General features: G+C 46.5%; 1 protein-coding gene across 1 annotated transcript in view; it reads left to right on the plus strand.

Annotated features, from left to right (window-relative positions):
• Positions 1–26,093, plus strand: part of LOC143299156 (acid-sensing ion channel 1-like) — a 34,100-nt gene extending 8,007 nt beyond the window's left edge. The window contains exons 3-10 of the mRNA XM_076612286.1: positions 1,830–2,030; positions 10,516–10,609; positions 17,009–17,245; positions 19,334–19,432; positions 22,261–22,435; positions 23,102–23,330; positions 24,563–24,654; positions 25,782–26,093. Coding sequence (XP_076468401.1) covers positions 1,830–2,030; positions 10,516–10,609; positions 17,009–17,245; positions 19,334–19,432; positions 22,261–22,435; positions 23,102–23,330; positions 24,563–24,654; positions 25,782–25,918 — 1,264 coding nt within the window. The 3' untranslated portion in view covers positions 25,919–26,093. The remainder of the gene's footprint in view (positions 1–1,829; positions 2,031–10,515; positions 10,610–17,008; positions 17,246–19,333; positions 19,433–22,260; positions 22,436–23,101; positions 23,331–24,562; positions 24,655–25,781) is intronic.
• Positions 26,094–27,712: the final 1,619 nt, after the last annotated feature.

Raw genomic sequence — 27,712 nt, forward strand, 5'->3', positions numbered from 1 at the left:
TGTGTGTACTGTGTACTGTGATGTCAGCAGATTTTCATAATGTTCCTATGTGTTGCTTGTTGGTTTGGAGCACTTGTCCACGTGGAGTGATGGCCTAGAGGTAACGCGTCCGCCTAGGAAGCGAGAGAATCTGAACGCACTGGTTCGAATCACGGCTCAGTCGCCCGTATTTTCTCCCCCTCCACTAGACCTTGAGTGGTGGTTTGGACGCTAGTCATTCGGATGAGCCGATAAACCGAGGTCCCGTGTGCAGCATGCACTTAGCTCACGTGGAAGAACCCACGGCAACAAAAGGGTTGTCGCTGGCAAAATTCTGTTGAAAAAATCCACTTCGATAGGAAAAAAACAAACTAAAAAAACTGCATGCAGGAATTGTTTGTTTTTTTTAATGGGTGGCGCTGGGCAGTGTAGCGACGCGCTCTCCCTGAGGAGAGCAGCCCGAATTTCACACAGAGAAGTCTGCTGTGACAAAAAAAAAGAAAAAAGAAAGAAATACAAATACGAAATTCAATACAAAACGTGCCTTGTCAGGCCTTGAGTGCATGCATTTATAGTTGTGTACTTATAGGAGTGCGGATTTCTTCTGTATGATCTGTTGTCAGAAGACATCGCTATGTTGTCATGAGTTCTTTTCTTCAAAGCGCCAAGTGCGTGCTGCACACGGGACCTCGGTTTATCGCCTCTCAACCGAAGGACTAGATGCTCTGTTTGATTTTCCTGTCAAACGTGGAAGAAAGGGCGAGAGTGGGAATCGAACCCAGACCCTCACGGACACTGTATTGGCAGGTTAGCGTTTTAACCATTCTGACAATACAATACAATAGATTACAATACAATACAATACAATACATCGTGAAATAATAATAATAATAATAATAATAATAATAATAATAATAATAATAATAATAATGGTATTTATACAGCGCTGAATCTTGTGCAGAGACAAATTAAAGCGCTTTCGCACCAGTCATTCACACGCATGCATAACTCTAAAACTGGAGAAACTGAGACAAGGAAGAGGCAGGGAAGGGAGGCTATTTTGGGAAGAGGTGGGTTTTAAGGCCAGACTTCAAAGAGCTGAATGCGGAGACCTGACGAAGCGAAAGAGGAAGGTCATTCCAATTGCAAGGTCCAGAGACAGAGAAAGAACGGCGGCCAACAGTCGAGTGTTTGAATCTGGGTATGCGTAAACAGAGTGGACACGAAGCCGATCGTAGATGTTGAGTTTTCGGCAATATGTCGCAATGTAATACAATACAATCCAATACAACGCAACGCAACGCAGTACAGTACAGGATAGTACAGAACAGCGCAGCGCAGTGCAGTAGAGTACTGCACAGTTAAGTACTGCACAGTACAGTACAGTATACTGCACAGTTAAGTACAGTACAGTACAGTACAGTACAGTACAGTACAGTGCAGTGCAGTGCAATGCAACGCAACGCAACGCAACGCAACACAACACAGCACAACACGACACAACACAGCACAACACGACACAACACAACGCAACGCAACACAACACGATATAGCACAACACAACACGACACGACACGACACGACACAACACGACACGACACGACACGACACGACACGACACGACACGACACGACACGACACGACACAACCCAAACCAACCCAACCAAATTCAACGCAAGCACAACCCAACACAGCACAACACAATGATGCTGCCCCCCGCCCATCCCCCCCCCTTCCCCCCTCCACACACACACACACACACACACACAGCCAACCCCCCACCCCACCCGTCCACCACCAACTCCTTTTAGTTATCTACGATTTTTTTTTTTATACTTTCTGTCCTGAAGGCTGCTGTGGCTGCTGGGCGTATGCAGCAGCCTGGGCGTCTTCCTGGCCATGTTCTACTGGCTGCAGGAGGACTACTACCAGTACCCCTACAAGACCATGGTGTCCTCCGCCCCCACCTACCGCCTCCCCTTCCCCGCCGTCTCCATCTGCAACATCAACACCATGGACGTGTCCAGAGTGGCCTACGCCGAGAGCCTGCGGTGAGTTAAGAGTGAAAGATCGCATCAGCCGAGCGGTTAAAGCGTTGGAGAGCCTGCGGTGGGTTAGAGTTAAAGGTCCCAGTGGTTAAAGCTTTGGCGAGCCTGCGGTGAGTTAAAGATCCCATCAGCCGAATGGTTATAGCGTTGGACTTTCAATCCGATGAAGGTCCCGGGTTCGAATCTCGGTAACGGCGCCTGGTAGGTAAGGGATGGAGATTTTTATTCCCGATCTCCAACGTCAACATAATTATGTGCAGACTTGCTGAATTTCCTTTCCTGTGTATACATATGCAGAAGGTCAAACACGCACGTTAAAGATCATGTAATCCAGGTCCGCAAGAGCATACCTAGCATGCACACCCCCAAAAACGGAGTATGGCTGCCTACACGGCGGGGTACATAAACAAAGTGGTCATACACATAAAATGTTACATGTCTGTATTAGTGTGTATGTGTGCGTGACTGAAACCTGATGGGAATGACCCAGGAAACGAATGATGAGCGCCCAGTGACAGCTGTCAGTCGGCTCTACCCAGGTAGGCAGCCTGTTGTGCAAATGACTCTGTGTTTGTAAAGCGCTTAAATCTTGGTCTCAGACCGAGGATAGGCACAATATAAGTATCCACATCATCATCATCATCATCGGAGCAGCGAACTTATATCCACGGTGTCCAGGGCTTGGCACAGGAAGGCGGGGCCCAGTCCTCTCATTCTGCCGTTTCTAACCTTCCCCAACCGAAGTCAGGTACCCACCCATTCACAACCTGTGAGGAATGTGGAAAATCTGAGTAAAGTAACTGGGACCCTGATCACTGGCGAACATCGAGTCCAACACCAAACCGGCTCTATCTGCCACGTCGCCAGAACAGGCATCACTGAACACCACCGAAGTGACTCAGCAGCAGTGCAGGGTCTCCTCTGGTGTGTGGCCTCCTGGCGACCTAACATCGATGGTTCCCTGCGGACTGCCAACGCTGGAACTGTGACGGACGAACCCGGGTGTGGCCATGTCGCGTGCAGTGAGAAGGGCCTGCCAACCAAGACGAATCAAACTAAACCATGTTACCTGTAGCCCGGACGAACGCAAAGACGCCAGTTCAGGGCTGGTTATGTCTGCCTGCCGGTTCTTAAAACCAGTCGAAGAGAACACAAAGTAATGTTAAAAGATGGGTTAAAAAAAAGCATGAAAAAGAAAGATCAATTCACTCACGTCTCGATCCATCCACGTAAAATTAAAACCAGGTTTTGAAATAATTGTTGAAAACAGCGTAAAAAGGTCCCCTCATCCACATGAAATTTTGCTCCTTTTGTTGCCAATGGTAGTTTTACATGCGTTCTGTGCATGCTGCGCACGGAACCTCGGTTTATCGTTACATCCGAATGACAGATGTCACGATATGACTTTGTGACACTTCCATCCCCACAGAAGGAAAACCGCAATCCAGTGACTTGCGAAAGCCACCATCACAGGAGCAAGACACAATAATTTTTAAAAAAAGAAGGAAAAAACACAGACAGATAACCATATTTGTATTGTATTTGTATTTCTTTTTTTATCACAACAGATTTCTCTGTGTGAAAATCCGGCTGCTCTCACCAGGGAGAGCGCGTTGCTATACTACAGCGCCACCCTTTTTTTTTGCATTTTTTCCTGCGTGCAGTTTTATTTGTTCTTCCTATCGAAGTGGATTTTTTTCTACAGAATTTTGCCAGGAACAACCCTTTTGTTGCCGTGGGTTCTTTTACGTGCACTAAGTGCATGCTGCACACGGGACCTCGGTTTATCGTCTCATCCGAATGACTAGCGTCCAGACCACCACTCAAGGTCTAATGGAGGGGGAGAAAATATCGACGGCTGAACCGTGATTCGAACCAGCGCGCTCAGATTCTCTCGCTTCCTAGGCGGACGCGTTACCTCTAGGCCATCACTCCACATTATATTGGAAATATAATGAACAGAATTCCGTGTAATTGTTCTTCGCGCTTTATACTTGGAATTCCCAAGCGATGGAATGGAGGTGGAAATGATATTTGCATAGTTTGAGTGGGCCAGCTCAACTGAATTGTAACTCACGCACTGGCAAGCAAACTAAAGAATTGATGCAGCTTAAGTGGGGTGTATATTAACTCTCTCCATACGAACGGCGAAAGAGACGACGTTAACAGCGTTTCACCCCAATTACCATCATCAAAATATGGCAAGCGGAAGGCTCTTATACTGAAGAGGTGAATTTTGACAAAGAATACCGCAATTCTGACGACGGAAGCTAAAGGTTGGGTCATTCAGACACCCACTGGACATCCGAGGGGTCTGTGTGGAGGAGAAGAGAGGACTGGCCGTACTGAGTGAGTTAACATTGCCCTCGGTCATTGTGTCTTTGCATCTTCTTTTTCTTTCTTTTTTTTATATTATTATTAAGAAACTGGGCTAGGCCAGCAAGAAGTAATTTAGGGTAGGCAGGCATGGAGAGGTATAAGAGAGAGAGGGGTAGTGAAAAAGAGAGAGAGAGGGGGGAGGGAAGGACAGGAGACAGAGACAGGATGGCGGAGGAGACAGAGAGGGGGGAAGAGAGAGAGACGGTAAGAGAGAGAGTGGTGGTGAAAGAGAGAGAGAAGAGGGGGAAACAGGAGACAGAGAGAGGGTGGGGGATGAGACAGAGAGGGGGGAGAGAGAGAGACGGGAAGAGAGAGAGGGGTGGTAAAAGAGAGAGAGGGGTGAGGGGGGGACAGGAGACAGAGAGAGGGTGGGGGAGGAGACAGAGAGGGGGGAGAGAGAGAGACGGTAAGAGAGAGAGGGTGGTGAAAGAGAGAGAGAAGAGGGGGAACAGGAGACAGAGACAGGGTGGCGAAGGAGACAGAGAGGGGGGAGAGAGAGAGACGGTAAGAGAGAGAGGGGTAGTGAAAGAGAGAGAAAGGGGGGGGAGGGGAGGACAGGAGACAGAGACAGGGTGGCGGAGAAGACAGAGAGGGGGGAGAGAGAGAGACGGTAAGAGAGAGAGGGTGGTGAAAGAGAGAGAGAGAGAGAGCGAGAGAGAGGGGAAACAGGAGACAGAGAGAGGGTGGGGGAGGAGACAGAGAGGGGGGAGAGAGAGAGACGGTAAGAGAGAGAGAGGGGTGGTGAAAGAGAGAGAGAAGAGGGGGAACAGGAGACAGAGACAGGGTGGCGGAGGAGACAGAGAGGGGAGAGAGAGAGAGACGGGAAGAGAGAGAGAGACGGGAAGAGAGAGAGGGGTGGTGAAAGAGAGAGAGGGGTGAGGGGGGAACAGGAGACAGAGACAGGGTGGCGGAGGAGACAGAGAGGGGGGACAGAGAGAGACAGGAAGAGAGAGAGGGGTGGTAAAAGAGAGAGAGGGGTGAGGGGGGACAGGAGACAGAGAGAGGGTGGGGGAGGAGACAGAGAGGGGGGAGAGAGAGAAGGGGGGAAGAGAGAGAGGGGTTGGTGAAAGAGAGAGAGGGGTGAGGGGGGACAGGAGACAGAGAGAGGGTGGGGGAGGAGACAGAGAGGGGGGAGAGAGAGAGACGGTAAGAGAGAGAGTGGTGGTGAAAGAGAGAGAGAAGAGGGGGAACAGGAGACAGAGACAGGATGGCGGAGGAGACAGAGAGGGGAGAGAGAGAGAGACGGGAAGAGAGAGAGGGGTGGTGAAAGAGAGAGAGGGGTGAGGGGGGAACAGGAGACAGAGACAGGGTGGCGGAGGAGATAGAGAGGGAGGAGACAGAGAGAGACGGTAAGAGAGAGAGGGGTAGTGAAAGAGAGAGAGGGGTGAGGGGGGGACAGGAGACAGAGAGAGGGTGGGGGAGGAGACAGAGAGGGGGGAGAGAGAGGGGGGGAAGAGAGAGAGTGGTGGTGAAAGAGAGAGAGGGGGGAGGGGGTACAGGAGACAAAGAGAGGGTGGGGGGGAGACAGAGAGGGGGGAGAGAGAGAAGAGCAGACAGAGAGAGACGGGAAGAGAGAGAGTGGTGGTGAAAGAGAGAGAGGGGGAGGGGGTACAGGAGACAGAGAGAGGGTGGGGGAGGAGACAGAGAGGGGGGGAGAGAGGGGGGAAGAGAGAGAGGGGTTGGTGAAAGAGAGAGAGGGGGGAGGTGGTACAGGAGACAGAGAGAGGGTGGGGGGGAGACAGAGAGGGGGGAGAGAGAGAAGAGCAGACAGAGAGAGAAGGGAAGAGAGGGAGGGAGGGAGAGAGAGGGAGAGAGAGAGAGGGAAGAAAGAAAGAGAGACAGACAGAAGAGCAGACCAGTTCTTGAGGACATTGTGAAAAAAAGGGAAAAGACGGTGGAATGGTTTCTGTCTTGTTTGTCCAGAACAGCAATCAACAAGCCCAAAAGGCCTCCACAAACACGTTATATAAGTGGTTGGTTCAACACCACCACCTGCATGGTTCACCTAAATGCTAACAACAGCTTGAGAACTTGCATTGTTTTCTTCTTGATGGCATCGTAAAATGATGCTGTTTTCGGCAAACAGCGGTGTGTTCAGCCAATGCGATGAGCACCACTTATAATCAGAAGTGTTTTCTGGCGTGTGCACTTCCATTACTTACAATTAAATAAAAATAAATACACGGCTATCGTTTATAAACAACTAATTAACTGTTAATTTTTGACTGAAAAGTCGATTTTTGAAAAGCATTTTCAAAGTTGTCCATGGTGGACATAAGACCTAAAAGATCCGTTAGTGTATTCGATGAGAGGCCAGTGGCTCTGACAATATGAACCACTCTATTATACATGTGTATGTGTACGCGTGATTAAAAGTGCGATTGAATGAATGATGCGCATCTAAAGGCAGCTGTCAGTCGGCTCTAACCAAGTTAGCAGTGCAAATCTCTCTTTCTCTCTCTCTCTCTCTCTCTCTTACAAATCTTTGGACATACCACTAGTATCAAATCTTAAATAGCTCTCATTCCTAAATAAGCAACAGTACGTCCCACTCCCAACATTCATCGCGGACATCCGAGTTAGTCCGCGTGTCTAATCTAAGTAGTTAATTCACAGAAACCTATAGTTCTGTAGCTAGGTAGATCAAAATGACAAACAGACGGACAGACAAACAGTTCGAATCCCACGCGACCTCCACCGCCCCTCTCACCACATTATGGATTATATAAAAGCGAAATTGAGCACTGTCTCAAGCTCCTGTCCTGATCAATCAATAATGAAAGCTGTAATTGAACAGGGTGACAGCAAGCCCGTAAAAACACACTTTCATGTTATGAATCATCAATAACCACGGAAACTACAAGCGAGGAGATGATCGAATCCATTCCATGGTCTCCAGTTTGTGTGTTGATCGCGGAAGACAATGTGGTGAAAATAACGGTAAAGCCATACACATAATACATCAACGTTTCAAGTGATAAGTGTATGTATGTATTGGTGCCATTGTTCAGTTGCCTTTAAGCTGTATACTATATATATGTGTGTGTGTGTGTGTGTGTGTGTGTGTGTGTGTGTGTGTGTGTGTGTGTACATACATATATATTGTACAAATACATATATGTATGCAGACATATACATATATGTATGCACGGCAATAGTTGTTTGTTTTTTCGTCGATACTTCCACTGAAAATAACTGAACTTTCAAAGAAAAAGATAGCAGTACTTATTCATGAACATGTGTTTCAACACAAAACTGAACGTGGATGCGACGCGTTTCATGTCCCAGGGTCTTCTGCAAAGCAAACAACAAAACATACAAATAACAAGAGAGGCAAGGCCTTCAAGACTCACTTGTGATACACTTTTTTAAAATCTAATCGTTAAAATGTGTTCTGTATTTGTTATTGTAAAGCTTCGGGTTAAAAGAAAAAGAAAAGAAAAAAAGTCCTATCGGCAGATTCGAACTCCACGTGTTCGGGTGAGAAGAAACTGTCTTACCCATTACACTGTCGTGGCTCCTTAACTGACGTTCAAAAATGTAATATTTAAACATGCTTTTTTAAAGGGCGATAAATCGATTGCGGTATTCGCGGTGAGAACGCTGTTTAAATCATATTATTCTGGTGTATCTTGAGCATTCAAAAAATCTTTAAGGGCAATAAAAAAAAAAATTCTTTTTAAGTCCGCGGTAAAGGAGATGTGGCTATCGCCGCAATCACACTGCAACATTTAGCCGTTTTCTCTGGATCTAGATAGATGTACAAGTTTCAGTTAGTTACACCCAGTTGACACGGTCGATTCAATTTCTCTTTTATGTTCATTCTAGTTTTATAGTTTTAAAGTTGATATAAAAATTTAGCATTTTGTTAAACTAATAACATGTAGAGCCAAGTACAAGTACTTCTAAATGTCATATGAAGTGAAAAGGACTTCATTTTGAGAAAAGTCAAGACTGGAATTTTTTGCGTTTCATCAATTCAAGGGTATTAACTCACATGGTTTATTATTTTTTAACTGTGAATTCCGACTGATTCTGTGGATATTTTTATGGCATAATCCAGTAAGTGATGAGGCGTTCACAAATCTTTCTCTGCATAAATATTTAACGGTCTCCTTCTCCAACTTTCCATCACATGTTATTGTGTATTGTCCATTGAGTATAGGATTGAACGGGCAGGTCAACAACGTGAAACAAAATGGCGTCGTTCGCGTTCGCGAAGAATATGAGCACGCACTTTAAATGTGTATAAATATTTGCCATGACCTTCAGGGCTCAGCCAATAGATCTATAAAGTCCACTCGTATTGATTTTAGTATTTTCCGAAAAAGACCACTTGGGCGAATGAACATAGTGAAAGCCCTGTACACTGAGAGTAAAACACGCAAACTTTTTATGTATTGAGTATAATTTCAAAATGTAATGTTTAAGATGAGAAAGATCAGTTTAAAGCAAATTAAGTCCCCTAGTATTAATTACAGATTAATTTCCCTTTTTTTAAGATCTGCACCAAAACGTTTGCAAAATAAATATAACTTCCATGCTTAGCGAAAGAAGTTCCTGTTTGAACAAAAAATGATAATAATGACTGCTCTTGTTGTTGTGTCAGAATATCAGATGAAAGTGCAAAGTTTAGAGAATTAAAAAATATATAAATATAACAGTAAATGCAGTTTGCATATAATTTGGCTCCTTTTTTATTTTTTGTGCCCATCCCAGAGATGCAATATTGTTTTAAACAAGATGACTGGAAAGAACTGAATTTTCCTATTTTTATGCCTAATTTGGTGTCAACTGACAAAATATTTGCAGAGAAAATGGCAATGTTAAAGTTTACCACGGACACACACACACACACACACAGACAACCGAACACCGGGTTAAAACATAGACTCATTTTGTTTACACAAGTGAGTCAAAAATAATGAAAATCTTAGCCACTGTTCTCTTGTTTCGTTATCAGCTTATAGATAGCGCACTGTCAATGAACAGGACATGGGATACTCATTTGCTTGTTGGTTGGTTGTCTTAAGCGCGCGCGCGCGCGCGCGTGTGTGTGTGTGTGTGTGTGTGCATTTTACATTTTTTTACAATCTATTTGCTGGATTTTCTTCTCTTTTTTTTTACATTGTTGTATACTACCTTGTGAGTGGGTGGGGGTATGGGGTGAGGGTTAAATATTTATATTTTATTTGCTGGATGTTTTCTATTGGTGTTCATTGTTGTGCAATACTTTATTGTCTTAAATGCGTGTGCATGTGGGGGGTGGGGGGGGGGTTGTTCTAGTCAGCTACTGCGAGTTTTTGTCTGACTTGTTTTGGTGTATTGTATGGTACATATGTTCATTTCCATGTTGGTGTCTACAACGAGTCTATGATTGCACACGTTAATTTCCATGTGGATTAATAAAGTGTTTTTGAATTGAATTGAATTGAATTGGTTTGTCTGGTTGCTTATGCTTGGTGGGTTCCTTCCTCTGTTTGTTCGTTTGCTGGATGAATGATTGTTCGGTTTGTTGATTGGTTGGTTGGCTGCTTTGTGGTTGGTTGGTTAGGTCGGTAGTTCAGCCGATTGGTTGGTTTTAGTTGGGTTTTTTTTAATTTGCTGTTTGATTGGTTGGCTGGTTGGTTGGCTGCTTTATGGTTGGTTGGTTGGTCGGTAGTTCAGCCGATAGGTTGGTTTTAGTTTCTTTTTTTTAATTTGATGTTTGATTGGTTGGCTGGTTGGTATTTTGGTTTGTTGGATGGTTGTTTGGACGGATGATTGGTTGGGTAATTTTAGTTCCTTGATTTTGCTTTTTGGTTGGTTAGTTGGTAGGTTGGTAGTTAATTGTGTGTGCGTGCGCATGTCTGAGTGTGTGTGTGTGTGTGTGTGTGTGTTGTCTGTGTTTTGTTTGTTTGTTTGTTTTGTTTGGTTTTTTGTTGTTTTTTTGTTTGGTTTGGGTTTGTTTTTTTTTTTGCGGGGAGGAGGGATTGCGAGCGGATGGGGAACAGTGAGCTCTTTATTTATCACAATGTGTGCTGTTTATGTGTGTGGCTGTCGTTTTTCTTTTGTTTCTTTGTTTCCTACCAAGTAAGAGAGTTATGAATTTCTGTGGTCCACACTACAGGGACATCATGTCGTGGACGGCCTTTGGGCCTTTCAACATGCATTTGGATGAAGCAGAAGACCAGCACTGGCAGGTGCTCAACATGTCTGCCCAGGTAAGGGACACTCCTCCCCGAGCCCCCCGTCACACACACACACACACACACACACACACACACATCACCTCACACTCCTCTCTTGTTCTCTTTGCTGGACGTCGTTCAGAAAATCAGTGGTGCACGGGAGTTATCCTCGGACTAAAAATAAAGTAAAAATAAAATAAGACAAAATAAAATGAAATAAAATAAAACAACATAAAATAGAATAAAATAAAATAAAATAAAATGAAACAAAACATCAAGTTTGGGGGTGGAAATCGAAATCGAAATCGAAATTGAAGCTTTATTATTAAGGGGAAAGGAATATGCACTAATCGGCCTGTTTTCATCCTGCCCTCGTAAAGAAAAGGGAATGATTGAGGTGGGTGCAGTCGTTCCGTTCATGTTGTCACAAGCGTAACAAGTGTGAACTGAGGACCTAAGTGATGTGTAAACAGAATACATCGTTAACTGTTCTGGTGATCTGGTTAAATGAACAAAGTTGCACAATGGATTGTGGCCACATCACACCACACCGTTAGAAACAAAATTAATATGAAATCTCCGCCGTTCCTTGACATAATTATACCTACTAATGGACATCTGATCCTAGGGACATGTTGGTGATCAAATCTTCTGCGTGCACAAGTGTGGTTGTTTCCATGCCGTGCGTAATCTATCGGATCTGTATGGAACATGAAACCTGGAATTGAACTTCAAACAGAAACTGCCACTGGGGCTGGGTTGGGTTGGGTTGTGTCAACCAGTTTGGATCAAACAACCACGCACACGTGTATTTGTCTGTGTACATACATGAACGTACGCACTTGGTAGCAGCAGCAGCGGCAGAGATAGTAGTAGCAGCGGTAAATGCAGTAGCGGCTGCGGCATCAGGAGGAATAGTAGTCGCATCAGAAGTTGTAGTAACAACACAAAAGCAGCTGCTGCAGCAACAGCAGCAGTAGTAATAGTTGTGGTGGTGGTGGTGGTGGTTGTAGCACAAAAGGGTTGTTCCTGGCAAAATTCTGTAGAAAAATCCACTTCGATAGGAAAAACAAATATTAAAAAAAAAACTGCACGCAGGAAAAAAATACAAAAAATGGGTGGCGCTGTAGTATAGCGACGCGCTCTCCCTGGGGAGAGCAGCCCCAATTTCACACAGAGAAATCTGTTGTGATAAAAATAAATACAAATATAAAATAGTAGTGGTGGTGGTGGTGGTGGTACACACATATATAAGCATGCACTCAAGGCTTGACAAGCGCGCCAGGCATCTGCCTAGCAGATGTGGTGTAGCGTATATGGATTTGTCCGAACGTAGCGACGCCTCCTTGTGAATCTGAAACTTCTTCTTCTTCTTCTTCTTCTTCTTCTTCTACTACTACTACTACTTCTTCTTCTTCTTTCGCGGGCTGCAAATCCCACGTTCAGTCTGATGTACTAGCGGGCTCTAACATGCTTGACGTCTCTTTTCCCGCCATTGAGGCAACCATACTGTTTTATGTGTGTGTGCATGCTGAATATTTTGCTCTTGTCACCATAACCCACCGAACACCGACATGGATTATAATCTTTAACGTGCGCATTTGATCTTCAGCATGCGTATGCCTATACACACGACGGGGATTCAGACACTAACAACTCTGGACATGTTGACCTGGGAGATCACTCAGTTTCTTGCCGCTACCAGTGAAAAGCTGCCGTCATCATCAGCAGGGGATTTGGCTGATGGGTCCTGCATTTAATTTTTGATGTTGAATCAGGTCAGGCAGTTCAGAGCACACGGCCGATGTCACTCTACAGGGGGCACAGGGTGTTAGGCTTAATGGCGACCTTACATTTCAGCTCTATGCGGACTGCAGGTGTAGTGTCTGAAAATGACTCCCAGCTCCGTTTTGACTCCACTGGGGTTGCTCCAGGAACGGGAACACACACCTTGGAGTGGTGTTCGTCCTTCGGATTCAAAGATGACCATGGCTTGAAAAACAAAATCAGATGGAAGATCGGTGTTGTGGGTCCCGGTCCTGAAGGCTCGCCCACATGTGGGACACAAATGAGTGGCTGTCGTGGCAGTGGATGCTTCTCGGGCCTTGCGCACAGCACGCTTTCGATGCGCCTGGCTTCAGCTGCACGGGCTCCTGTGGTGATCTTGCTGCGCCAAGAGCAAGCGTCTCCCTTGGAGTAATTTCACGGCCGAGTGGGTTTTTTTTTCTCACTCTATCACATGTTTCATGTGAACTGCAACCAGCAACATTCTTTTCTGCTGGATTGTATCTATTTACAAAAAAAAAAAACCGTGTATTATAACACGCATATTTTTATATCAAGACAAATCTTGAGGAGGTCATTTTGGGGCCGAACTAGAATGATATCATCCCATGTCCCAAAAAAACTCCAATGGATATTTCTGAGCCATTTGTATTGCCCCCAAAATGACTCCCCAGTGGAGTGGAGTTTTGGACTGAGTGGCCCCACATGCATTCCCCTTGTGGCCGTGTGGATATGATTTGGTATTACCCGTGCTTGACTGCTGGGGTCGAAAAGAAACCAGCCTCCACTGACCCATCATGGAATTCTTTCCGGAACAGGACTGGATTTGTATTGGGCTGCCCAAAATTCACTCCTCCCATTTCCATCAGTAATATCATAGTTTGTGCTTCAGGGAACCAAACTAAAGATAATAACATTGACAAGTATGAGGCAAAATGATACATGAAGAGACACGACATTACAAAATTAAAGTATTCAAAAGAGGAAAAAGGAGGTGACGTGAAATAATGAGAGAGAGTGAGAGTCGTGGTGACAAAATGTGGAGTGATGGCCTAGAGGTAACGCGTCCGCCTAGGAAGCGAGAGAATCTGAGCGCGCTGGTTCGAATCATGGTTCAGCCGCCGATATTTTCTCCCCCTCCACTGGACCTTGAGTGGTGGTCTGGACGCTAGTCATTCGGATGAGACGATAAACCGAGGTCCCGTGTGCAGCATGCACTTAGCGCACGTAAAAGAACCCACGGCAACAAAAGGGTTGTTCCTGGCAAAATTCTGTAGAAAAATCCACATCAATAGGAAAAACAAATAAAACTGCATGCAGGAAAAAATACAAAAAAAATGGGTGGCGCTGTAGTGTAGCGACGCGCTCTCCCTGGGGAGAGCAGCCCGAATTTCACACAGAGAAATCTGTTGTGATAAAAAGAAATACAAATACAAAATGGTAACAGGAAACTGCTTTCCAATACTCATACACAGGCGTAGCGCGCTCCATCGCGGATTTGTTATTAATTTGTACTTTCGAATTAATATGATTAAAAGTTGAATTCCAAGGGCATGGAGCCATCCGGGGCTGACTCCCCACCACTGCCACTTCACCTACCCAGGAATGCCTCCATGTGGTTAACTTGGAGGAGGGGTCACCCTGGAGCATCACACCGGCGCTGGGACTGTTACAGAACGAGTCTGTCAGCGGCTGGGATAGGAGAGTGGGAGATGAGCAGCATGGGAATTACGCCAATGAAACGGCACAGACCATGCAGCAGCAAAGAAAAATAACAAAACAAACCAAAATGATTCTAATTTCCTTAAATGTTGTCACACAACACGAATATCTTTCGTGGACAAATTCCAGTCGGTTTTGTGAACAAACGCATCACTTTCAGTTCTGGTGAACCCAGCAAAGTAATCTGGACACTGAATACACATTGTTTCTGCACATTCGAATGTGGACACAGAATACACATTGTTTCTGCACATTGGAATGTGGACACAGAATACACATTGCTGCAAACCGACATGAAAGCCACTGCGCCGTAACTTCACCACACTAATGGACTAATACTGGTGCCGCGTAGATGACGCCATCTTTTTTCTTTCTTTTTTTTTTCTTTGTGTGTGTGTGTGTGTGTGTGTGTGTGTGCGAGTGCCAGTTTTCTCTTTGCCTTATCATATATGATCTTGGGTCTCCATGAAACTGTCAGCGTCTGTAAACTAATTAGATGTTGACCCTCAAACACACACTGAACTGGGTCATGTTATGTCGGCTTTAAATCAGTTTGAATCAAGTAAACATACGCGCATGCTTGCAAATTGGCAAGCCTGAGCAAGCAAGCAAACACACACACACACACACACACACACACACACACACACACACACACACACATTTCAACTAATATTACTTATGTCAGTGAAAAAGTAATATATACTATGAATGTTAGTGATTAGTATTTAATCAATTGTTTAAACGTCTCACAGTATTGACAGAGTAACGGAATGGACAAAGCATGTATGTACATGATTGTATTTGGTTATTGGAAATCTATACATAGAATAGAATATATGTCTTTATTACCAAGTGTACCGGGGTCACAAGGAATATTGGGGGGTGGGGGGGGGTGAGGGGGCTAGGGGGGAAGGATAGTACATAACAAGGTACGAACATAAATCGAAAATCATACACAAACAGAGATACAGTAAAAATTAGGATACATACAAGTGCACATCAATATAAAAACTTGTGCATACTCACACATGCACGCACACACACACACACACACACACACACACACACACACACACACACACACACATGCACTCTCTCTTAGTCTAACTCTCTCTCTCTCTCACACACACACACACACACACACACACACACACACACACACACACACACACGTTTGAACAGAAGCCACATATTACATGCGAATGAGGCTAATGGCAAGATCTTCAGGTAGATGGTTGTTGATTGCACAATTCTATTTATCATACTGGATTTGTTCGAGAGACAGGGCATTGACTGCTTTGGGGAAAAAGCTATTGGCGAAGCGATTGGTTTTCGTCCTTAAACTTCTGAACCGTCGACCAGAGGGGAGCATCTCGAAAATCCCAAAAGCTGTATGTGATTCGTCCTGGCTGATTGATTTTGCTTTTTTGAGTAGCCGCTTATAATATATGTCTTATAATATATGTCTTCTAGGGAAGGTAGATCAGCCCCGGTAATACATGCAGGCCTATATAATATATGGCGCCGTGGCAGAATGGATTAGGCGTTAGACTTCTGGAGCCAGTTGCATTGCTCGGACGCAAGAGCCTAGTATGGTTGTAACCCGCTACTAACTGTGTGTAGCATGGAACTTATCAATGGCGTAGTTCACTCAAGGTAGGCATTTTGTCCCGTGTAACTGTCAAAAGGTTAGAACCAAGCAATGCAACTGTCACCTGAACCAGTGTTCGTTCACCAGTGATCAGGGTTCCAGGTCCCGTGTCGAACTAGTGTTGTGTACTTGGAAAAGTCACATTACCCGATTTTATCCTACACTGACCACCCAGGTGTGAATGAGCACCTGACTTCGGTTGGGGAAGGTCAAAACAGCGGAAGGGGTGGATTGAGTCACACACCTTTCCCATGCCATGCCATAGAGGGAACATGTCTGTGTTCTCCCAGGTCTATGTTCCCCCAGGTCTATGTTTCCCCCAGGTGTATGTTCCCCCATGTCCATGTTTCCCCCAGGCCTATGTTCCCCCAGGTGTATGTTCCCCCAGGTCCATGTTTCCCCCAGGCCTATGTTCCCCCAGGTCTATGTTTCCCCAGGTCTATGTTTCCCCCAGGCCCATGTTCCCCCAGGCCTATGTTCCCCCAGGTCTATGTTTCCCCAGGTCTATGTTTCCCCCAGGCCCATGTTCCCCCAGGCCTATGTTTCCCCAGGTCTATGTTTCCCCAGGTCTATGTTTCCCCCAGGTCTATGTTTCCCCCAGGCCCATGTTCCCCCAGGCCTATGTTTCCCCAGGTCTATGTTTCCCCCAGGTCTATGTTTCCCCCAGGCCCATGTTCCCCCAGGCCTATGTTTCCCCAGGTCTATGTTTCCCCAGGTCTATGTTTCCCCCAGGCCTATGTTTCCCCAGGTCTATGTTTCCCCCAGGTCTATGTTTCCCCCAGGTCTATCCTCAGGGCTACGTTCCACCAGGTCTAAGTTCGCCCAGGTCTGTGTTACCCCAGGTCTATGTTCACCCAGGTCAAAGTTCGCCCAGGTCTATGCTCCCCCAGGTTTATGGTCCCTCAGGTCTATGTTCTCCCAGGTCTATTTTTTCCCCCAGGTCTATGTTCCCCCAGGTCTAAGTTCACCCAGGTCTAAGTTCACCCAGGTGTGTGCTTCCCCAGGTCTATGTTCACCCAAGCCAAAGTTCGTCCAGGTCTATGTTCCCACAGGTCTAAGTTCGCCCAGATCTATATTCCCTCAGATCTAAGTTCCCCCAGGTCTAAGTTCCCCACATAGAGCTGACCCCACCTAGACACAGTGGGTGTGAATTCACTGTTGCAAATGCCGTAAAAGGCATCGTATCCCTTCAAATGGGGTTGTGGCATTTCTGACTAAACACTTGACTCTGTGTGTGTGTGTGTGTGTGTGTGTGTGTTCTTCACTCGCAGACAATCTTAGAACAGACAGACCCCGGCGTCAACGAGACGATTCGTGCGTGCTTTTACGACGGCGGCATCCGCAACTGTGACGAGTTGTTTGACGTCACCTATTGGTCTCTGACGCGCTGCCTGACCCTTGACGTCAGCAAGATCAAACCGGCCAGCGGCACCACCAACTTACGTGTGGTGGTGAACGTGAATGAGGCGGGCTACGTGGTTCAAGAGGACAAATCTGTAGGGGTGAAGGTGAGGAATTTCTGTGGGTGGGTGGTTGGATGGATGGTGAAGGCGTGGGGAGACAGACTGTGTGTGTGTGTGTGTGTGTGTGAATCAGTATCAGAATCATATTTGTCATGAATGCCACGAACATAGGTTGTTGGTTTTATATACACAACAATCAAGGATAAAACCAACCAAACCAAACAGAAAATTTGTGAGTTAGACCTGATGTGTGGTGTTTGTCCTTCGGAATCGAAGATGACCACGACTTCAGCGTCAGATGGAAGATATGTGACAGTGGGTCCGGAGGTGACACATGTGGGTTGGTGTTGCTGTGGAAGTGGAGGCAGTGCATGCCTTGCGTGCAGCGCGTTTCCTCTCTGCTTCTGCGGTGCGTCCGTTTTCTGCTGCGAGTTCTCCTTCAGTGAACATGCTTCGTCAGGTTGGGCTGTCCAGAGCAAGCGATTCCGAGCTACTGGGATTGATGAATGATGTCTTTGAAGGACACTTTGAGGCAGACTTGGAAGTGTTTCTTCTAAACCCCACCCCCCACCCCCCGTTTACTCCCCCCCACCCCCACCCCCCACCTCCAATCCCCTCCTCCCACTAACAGAGCGCTTGCCCTGGCTCAGCTTTCCATACAGCAGCTGTTTTAGTAGTCGGCTTTCAGACATCCTGACGACATGGCCAGCCCATCTGGCTTGGGATTTCTGTAGGAGGGTGTAGATACTTTTGGGTCACTAGCCTGTTCCAGGACCTCTGTGTCTCCAACGTTGTCCCGCCATTGTATGTAGAGAAGTCTGCAGAGGTGACTGAAGTGCAAATGGTTGAGCTGTTTAGCGTGTCTGCTGTAGACAGTCTAGGTCTCGTTGGCATAGAGAAGGGTGGTGCGTACCACTGTTCGATAAACCTTCAGCTTGGTGGTAAGAACTAGTCCTCTCCGCTACCATACATTTTACACCAAAGGCGACACTGGCTTTGGTAGTTCTGTTGATCCGTGTTCACTGCTCGTGAAAGAGTACTGCCCAGATAGGTAAAGCTATCAGCTTCTGCCCTTTTACTGTGATATGTTGTTCCTGGTTGGGCTGTCCGGGTGCTGGCTGGTACATAACTTCGGTCGTTTTGGTGCTGGTTGTGAGACCAAAGTTGTCGCAGGCTCGTGAGAAGCATTCCATTTCTCGCTGCATCTCCTGCTCTGTGCTGGCATTGGGAACGCTATCATCAGCAAATAGGAAGTCTCTGGTGATGGTCTCCTTTTCCTTTGTAAGGCCTGCAAGCGTCATTCAGCATGGCACATGGACCATGCCGAAATGTGTTGGACCGAAAACGCATCCTTGCTTTACACCGTAGGTTACTGGGAAGGCTTAAAGCTCGTCATCATCCAGAACTGTCACGTTCATGCCATCCTGGTACCGCCGAACAATTGTGATGAACTTGCTGGGGCGCAAAACTTCTCCATTATCTTCCATAAGCCATATCTGCTGACAGTGTCAAATGCCTTGGTTAGATCGACGAAGGTCAGGAAGAGGTCACTGTACTGCTTTTGGGATTGTTCTTAGAGTTGGCGTGCAGCAAATTATCATGTCGACAGTTCCACGTTCTGCATGAAAACCGTACTGGCTTCCTCACTCAAGGAGAAGGCAATTGATCAGGATGCCAGCCAAGATCTTTTCAGATATGGACAGGAGAGAGATACCTCGGTGATTGTCACAAGATTGGCGGTTTCTTTTCCTTTTGTAGATGTGGACCTGACATGTACAGTGTGTGTGGGTGGTGAGGGGGGACAGATGTGTGTGTGTCTGTGTCTGTCTGTGCATCATTTGCTTGTTGGTTGGTTGTCTTAACGTATATGTGTGTGTGTGTGTGTGTCGGTGTCTGTGTGTGTGTATACGTGTGTGCGTGCTTGTATGTGTGCAAGTGCGTGTATATGTGTATACTAGTAGTTGTACCATTGTTACTATCAGTAGCAGTCGTAGTATTGTCATCATCACCATTTGTTTTTTGTTGTTGTTTTTTGTTTGTTTGTTTGGGGGGGGGGGGGTATTCGTTGTTGGTTTTTTATTAAAAATTTAATGACCCCACTTGCTGCACAACATTTGACCCCTGTTACCCCAGCTGTTCGTGCACCCTGTGAACGATGCCCCAAACTTCAACGCCCACACGTGCGCAGCGTCTCCCGGCTTCTCCACACACGTGGCGCTAAAGTATCAGCAGGTCTGTGAGCTCCAACAGGGTGTGTTTGTGGAGAAGGGGGAAGGGGGTTGTCTGTCTTGTTGGGAGAGAAGGCTGTGGAAGGGAGGTGATGATAGGGTGATGTGTGTGGAGGTGGGGTGGGGTTCTCTCTTGTTGGGAGAGAGGGTGTGGAAGGGAGGGGATATGATTGTGTGATGTGTGGGTAGGGGGAGAGGTGAGTGTAGGGGGGTCTCTTGTTGGGAGAGAAGGGTGTGGAAGGGAGGGGGTGATAGGGTGATGTGTAGGTTGGGGGAGAGGGAAGTGTAGGGGGGGTCTCTCTCGTTGGGAGTGAAGGGTGTGGAAGGGAGGGGGTGATGGATAATATGCAGGTAGGGGGAGAGGGAAGTGTAGGGGGGGGTCTCTCTTGTTGGGAGAGAAGGGTGTGGAAGGGAGGGGGTGATAGGGTGATGTGTAGGTTGGGGGAGAGGGAAGTGTGTGTGTGTGGGGGGGGGGGGTCTCTTGTTGGGAGAGAAGGGTGTGGAAGGGAGGGGGTGATTGGGTGATGTGTAGGTTGGGGGAGAGGGAAGTGTAGAGGGGCGGGGGATGTCTCCCTTGTTGGGTGAAAGGATGTGGAAGGGAGGGAGGTGATAGGGTGATGTGTAGGTAGGGAGAGAGGGGAGTTTTGTGGATGTCCCTCTTGTTGGAAAAGAAGGGTGTGGAAGAGAGGTGAGGATGGGGCGATGCGTGGGTAGGGGGAGATGGGACGGGGTGGAGAAGGGGCGTGTTGGTGTGGCTCACTCCTTTGATTTGGTTGTGGTGTGAATGTGTGTGGAGCACGTGATCCTCTCTCTCTCTCTCTCTCTCTCTGTCTGTCTGGCTGTCTAGCTGTCTGTCTCTCTCTATCTCTGTCTATTTGTACATTTTGTCGCTGTCTCTCTGTCTCTGTCTCTCTCTCTCTCTCTCTCTCTCTCTCTCTCTCTCTCTCTCTCTCAATCACTCACTAACTAACTCATGCACACAACTTTCACTCAGGGATACACATAACTTTTTTTCCACGCCCAACAAATCTACAAATCCACTGCATCTCCTCAAATTGATAAAACTGCAATGGCATTCCCTGAAGAATATCAAACAGAGACCGATTTGAAATGTCTGCGCCGCTGTGTGTGAATAATCGATGACTGTGTTCATTATTTAACCGTGCGCGTGCCACACACTTTGGTGAGAAAGTCACACGGAACATGTTACTTGTATGTAATGATAGTGGAAGTGACGATAGTGGTCGATGATGATAGTAATAATGGTGATCACCACAGTTTGATGAGGAAGATCAAAATGGCAACAACATTATTGGTAGGAATAGCACTACCGATAAACGCATTGGTATCAGCAGTCCTTGCCACTGTAGTAGTAGTGGTGGTTGTGGTGATGGTGGTAGTAGTATTGGCCTTTAAGATTAGAAATAGTACAATAGAAGGTACGAGGGTCATTCAATAAATAAGGTGAAGTTTTCGGTATAAGGACTTCTAATACAGATAGAAGCTTACTTTTTTCTTCTTTTTTTCAACGTAGTCTCCCAGCACTGTCACACACTTTTCCCATCTGTGCACAAGCTTCCGTATTCCCTCAGCGTAAAAATCTTTGGACTGATGTCTCAGCCAGTCGCTCACAACACTTTTGACTTCATCGTCACTTTCAAACTTCGTGCCTCTCGTGAACGCTTTCAAGGGACCAAACAGGTGAAAGTCTGAAGGGGCAAGGTCTGGGCTGTAAGGGGGATGAGGGAGCAGTTCCCAGCCCAGCTCGTTGATGGTCTGCACCGTTCGGGCTGCTGTGTGAGGCCTTGCATCTTTGGCACCCACCGGCAGCTGACCTTCGAGTAGCCAAGGTCATCATGGACAATTTTGTGTGCTGTCCCAACAGATAAGCTCAAAGTCCTTGCAATGTCATTCACTGTCACCCTTCTGTCAGACTGAATGAGGTCATTGACTGATTCGATCACCTCAGAAGAACTCACTTCTGTAGGCCTTCCAGGCCTGTCTTCATCCTCAACACTGCTCCGTCCTTCTTTAAACAATTTAGCCCACTTGTAGACATTTTTTCGGCTGAAACATGTGGCACCATACACAGTTGACATTCTCCTATGAATTTCAACTGGTTTGCACCCTTCAGCAACCAAAAACTTGATAACTGACCGCTGTTCAATCCTGGAGCATGCTTCTTGGTCGGCCATCTTTGTTAATCGCCAAAACTCTCAAAGTTTGGGGTTTTTTTAATCTGCAAAACAAATTAAATCCATGTGAAAAAGAAGTAAAACAAAAAAAAAAGCAAAAAAAGCAAGCTTCTATCTGTATTAGAAGTCCTTATACCGAAAAATTCACCTTATTTATTGAATGACCCTCGTATTAAACAACCAACTACTGCTGCCGGAGAGAGACGCAGTTTATTCAAAAACGAAAACAAGTGGCTCATGACACAACGTTATTCCCAAATCCTTGAAAATACTTGGATGGTGTGAAACCTTTTCCATAAGTTTCTTTGGGAAAAAAAAAAAAAGCAACAGAAAGGCATTTGAAAAGGTAAAAATGAAAAGCAATGGAGTCTGGATATATAGAGAAGGGGGTCTTGATATGACGAACATTAACTTACAATCGCAATACGGAGATATATCAAGATGTCTCAATATTTTTTTTAATAGATATGGGACTGGTAGTATGAGTGTAGCGTAGATGTTGTTTGGGTGAGGTGGGTGAGGGTGAGTGAAAGGCCAAGGTAAATAAAACAGGTCAGCAGTACTATACCCAGTGCCCAGGCACGTGCAACGCGTGTACACAATGTGGGCGGCGGCCACCTCGCTCTGTACCGTGCAGATGAGGATGCTGGGCTACCCTTACAAGTCGTACGGGGACCGGTACTGCGTGAAGACCATCGACACCAAGGGACTGCCGGTGACGGGCAGCAAGTACCACCTCATGCCCTGCCTCAAACACAGGGCTGTCATGATGGCCCACCAGAACTGCTCGTGCAGAACGCCTTTTCAAACGGGTCAGCACCAGAATTACATTGTGCTAGATAGTACTGAATTGTATTGCAGGATTGTAACAAAGTGTTCTGTTGTATTGTATTACATTGCGTTGTGTTCTGTTGTATTATATCTATTGTATTACTTTGTTTTTATCGCAGCAGATATCTCTGCTCTCTACAATAATTTTGCCAGGGACAACTCACTTATTGCCGTGGGTTCTTTTGCGTGTGGTAAGTGCATTTTGCACACAGGACCTCGATTCATCATCCTATCCGAAAGACCAGCACCCAGAGCACCGCTCAAGGTGTAGTGAATGCGGGAGCAAAAATCCCTGTCCGTATGTTGGGACTCGAACCAGCGGACACTGGCTTCCAAATCGGACGCATTAACACTTGTTTTGTGTAACAATTGTGTCTGTCTGTATGTGTGTGTGTGTGTGTGTGTGTGTGTGTGTGTGTGTGTGTGTGTGTGTGTTTGTCTGAATCTCTGTGTGTCTTTGTGTGTGTGTCAGTGTGTGTGTGTGTGTGTGCGCGCGCGCGCCCCCCCGGACGTCCTGTCCTGTGCGTGCGTGCATGCGTGTGTGTGTGTGCGTTCGTGTATCTGCATATATGTGTGTGTGCGTGCGTGCGTGTATCTGTTTGTGTGTGTGCGTGTATCTGTGCATGTGTGTGTGCGTGTGTGTGCAGACCCGGACAGGCCTGACTGCACACTGTATCAGATGCTGACGTGTGTCATCCCCATCCTGGACGTCCTCACCAAGGAGAACCTCTACAATGCCTCTGCCAGTCTGGGCTGTCCCTTACCCTGCGACATTGAGCAGTACCCTGCCTCCATCACCTTCAGCTATTTCCCCTCCTCCTTGGCCGAGCACACCCTGATAGCCAAGAACCTGATCGAGAATGGTACCAACATTCGGTGGGTGCAGTAGTTGGTCATTTTGGGTATAGTTTGAATTCAGTTCAATTCAGTTGAGGTGTTCGTTTTGTATTGTGTTCGTGGGGAGGTGGGGGGGTGTGGGGGCCGTACAGTGGCCATTTTGTGTTCAGTTCAGTTAGGTGTTCGTTTTGTATTGTGTTCAAGGGACAGTGCAGTGGCCATGTTATTCACACATGTGTTGAATTACTGTGGGGAGTGATCAGAGTTCGAGGCCCCGTTTCGGCATGGTGTTGTGTCCCTGGGAAAGGCACATTTTTCCGGTTTTCTCCATTCAACCCAGGTGTGAATGGGTACCTGACCGGTAGGGGAAGGTTGAAACGACGGGAGGTGAGGACTGGGTCCCGCCTTCCTGTGCCAAGGACTACGGGCGATTGTATATGTCTCTTCGATAATGAGAATAATTGAGAGAAGTTTTGTTGTTGTATTTGTATTTGTATTTCTCTTTTTATCACAACAGATTTCTCTGTGTGAAATTCGGACTGCCCTCCCCAGCGAGAGTTTCAGTTTCAGTAGCTCAAGGAGGCGTTCTCCCCAGGGAGAGCGCGTCGCTACACTACAGCGCCACCCTTTTTTTTTTTCTTTTTTTTTTTTCCTGCGTGCAGTTTTATTTGTTTTTCCTACCGAAGTGGATTTTTCTACAGAATTTCGCCAGGAACAACCCTTTTGTTGCCGTGGGTTCTTTTACGTGCGCTAAGTGCATGCTGCACACGGGACCTCGGTTTATCGTCTCATCCGAATGACTAGCGTCCAGACCACCACTCAAGGTCCAGTGGAGGGGAAGAAAATATCGGCAGCTGAGCCGTGATTCGAACCAGCGCACTTAGATTCTCTCACTTCTTAGGCGGACGCGTTACCTCTAGGCCTGTTGTTTAAGATAACAATATAGTATCTTTGTAAGGAAAAAAACTAACAATTATAACAGTGAACCAACTGGACTATTTAACGAAGATTGGAGAGAAAAAAATCGTATATTAGCAATGGACTGCTGAAAATTGTCAAGACAGAAGATGATTTTAGCTCAGGAATATGGGACTTTAGCCTATGCCAAGTCAGTATTCATAGAAACATGTTTTTGCTTCCTAATTACAAGGACCGACGGGAGACTCCATCGTATCAATTTAGTGTCTATGAACCTTTGTCTGAACAATTCAGATAATGTCAGGGACAAAAGAGAAAAGAAATGTAGCAGCACTGATGACTGTGGCGTGCAGGGGCAACTATCTGGAGCTGAATATCTACTACTCGGAACTGATCCTACACAAGATGGAATATGTGGCAGAGTATTCCGCCATGAGCATCATGGGTATACCAGACACTTTGCCCGTCTGTCTTTCTGTCTGGTTGTGTCTGTCTGTGGTGTGTGTGTGTGTGTGTGTGTGTGTGTGTGTGTGTGTGTGTGTGTGTCTTTCGCCCTCTCTCTCTCTCTCTCTCTCTCTCTCTCTCTCTCTCTCTCTTACTTTCGCTTTCTCTCTGTATGTGTGGGTGTGTGTGTGTGTGTGTGTCTTTGGCCCTCTCTCTCTCTCTCTCTCTCTCTCTCTCTCTCTCTCTCTCTCTCTCTCTCTCTCTCTCTCTCTCTCTCTCTCTCTCTCTCTCTCTCTCTCTCTCTTACTTTCGCTCTCTCTGTATGTGTGTATGTGTGTGTCTGTCTGTCTCTCTCTCTCGTGGAAGACTACGGGTACCGTAACGAACTTTTTGTATTTGAAAGGATGAAAGGAGAACTTTAAAAAGATAAACAAAGACTGATGATGACCAGTAACTACCACCAATAAGACAGCTGTGCCTTCTCGCCCCCCCCCCCCCACCCCATCCCCCTCCCACCCCCCATCTGCCCCGCCTCGCCCCCTCCCCACTCTTTCACCCACCCCCAAACCCCACAACACCCCTCGTCCGTGCTGCTTCTTCTCCTCCTCCTCCTCTTCCTCCTTCTCCTTTTCATCTTCTTCTTCTTTCTTCTTCTTCTTCTTCTCCTCCTCCTCCTCCTCCTCCTCTTCCTCTTCCTCCTCCTTCTCCTCCTTGTTTTTCTCTTCCTCCTTCTCTTTCTTCTTCGCCTTCTTCTTCTGCTCCTCCTCCTCCTCTTTCTTCCTCTTCTTCTTCTCCTCCTTCTCTTTCTCCTCTTCCTCTTCCTCCTCTTTCTTCCTCTTCTTCTTCTTCTTATCCTCCTCCTTCTCTTTCTCCTCTTCCTCCTCCTCCTCTTCCTCCTCTCTTTTTCTTCTCCTCCTCCTCCTCCTCCTACTTCTTCTTCTTCTTCTTCTTCTTCTTCTTCTTCTTCTTCTTCTTCTTCTTCTTCTTCTTCTTCTTCTTCTCTTTCTCCTCTTCCTTCTCCTCTTCTTCTTCTCTACATTCGTAGACTGCTACTCCCACCATTTTCAACCCGCAATGTGAGTAGTCATGCTCCGTTTCTCAGGGGGTCGTGCCCTGTCTTTTTCTCAGGAAGCATTGGAGGGAACCTGGGCTTCTTCCTGGGCGCCAGCGTGGTGTCTGTGGCAGAGATTCTGGAACTGGCCATCATCGGCTTCCTCCGGCTGCTGCAGCGGCTGTCCAGAGCTGTGTTCACCTCTCGCGTCTGAGTGTCCGGATGACCGCAGCCCGCGCGCGGGAGGGCCTACCCCGTCATGGGGGTGTGGGTGTGGCCGGCTGGACTGAGAGTCAGACCTCGCCGTGCTGTGAGAATGGACTTGGGAAAACTGGCAAGAAATATGAACTGATCAAAAACAGACACACACAGACAGACAGACAGCTGCGCGCGCACACACATATACATAGTGCATACACGTTGCCCCCACTAACCCACCCCCCACCCCCCACCCCCCGACCCTCTCCACACACACACACACACACACACACACACACACACACCGCACACGCACATCCTGTGCATGCACTCACACATGAATGCGCGTGCACACATACAGGCCTACATTACATTATTATGTGCAAACACACACCGGCACTCATGGGCGCTCAACTACACACAAACACAAGTTTACATATACACACACAAAGAAAGAAAGAAGGAGAGAAAGAAACTAAGAAAGAAAGAAACAACACGGGACCTCGGTTTATCGTCTCATCCGAAAGACTAGCGTCTTGACCACCACTCTAAGACCAGTGGTGTTGGAGACAATTCTAGCATTGAAGTGCGGGATTCGATCAGATTGTCTCGCTTCCTTGGCGGGCACGTTACCGCTAGGCCACCACAACTTCTGTAGACATTCCTTCCTGATCACTTCATCTCGAAAAATACATGTTGGAATAATATGTCAAATTGAAGCGAAAAGAAATTTGTCAGCTTCTTCTTCTTCTTCTTCTTCTTCTTCTGCGTTCGTGGGCTTCAACTCCCACGTTCACTCGTATATACGCGAGTGGTCTTTTTACGTGTATGACCGTTTTTACCCCGCCATGTAGGCAGCCATACTCCGTTTTCGGGGGTGTGCATGCTGGGTATGTTCTTGTTTCCATAACCCACCGAACGCTGACATGGATTACAGGATCTTTAACGTGCGTATTTGATCTTATGCTTGCGTATACACACGAAGGGGGTTCAGGCACTGGCAGGTCTGCACATATGTTGACCTGGGAGACCGTAAAAATCTCCACCCTTTACCCACCAGACGCCGTCACCGTGATTCGAACCCGGGACCCGTCGTACATTTGTCAGCCAATTTGGGTTTTATCCTGCACTCACTATGGGTGCACTAAAAAATCATCATTTCGACCCATCATTTCTCAGTTACAGGCTTCAGAAAACTGCATTTAGGACAAACTTTAATGGTATTCTGTAGACTGCAAGGGTGTAGGTGGTGATGAAACTACCAACACTCATATTCCTTTTCAATGTCCAATTCTTAAAAAGACACACACAAAAAGGGAGGGGGGAGGTGTCTCCGTAACAACCATGAGGTCTCTTTGGAAACAAATCGGACAAACTCTTCACTGGCTGTCATGTAAAGTAACGTTATGTTGCTATTCGTGTAAACCTCATTAGTTTTCTGTTGTAAAAGATAGAAAAATGCCCTTAATTGATTCGCTACCCCCTTGAACGGCATTGGGATAATGTGGCAGGTATTTCCCAATTTCACTCTTTTTCTTTTAACTTGGAGTTTTCTTCTTATCATTATACAATTGATTTTTTACCATTTCCAAGTTACCTATTTAAGTACTGAAGTACCACTCAATGTTAATCTAAATCAAATTGAACACACACACACACACACACACACACACACACACACACACAGAGAGAGAGAGAGAGAGAGAGAAGCACGCGTGCGAGCGTGTTTCTTACCTGATTTTTTTTCTCAGGGTTTTCTTGGTTGTTGTTTGTTTCGTTAATAATTAATGGATCAATATGTTTGTGATAT

Source organism: Babylonia areolata, chromosome 24 (assembly GCF_041734735.1).
Source record: "Babylonia areolata isolate BAREFJ2019XMU chromosome 24, ASM4173473v1, whole genome shotgun sequence".
In the NCBI taxonomy this organism is placed as follows: Eukaryota; Metazoa; Mollusca; class Gastropoda; order Neogastropoda; family Buccinidae; genus Babylonia; species Babylonia areolata.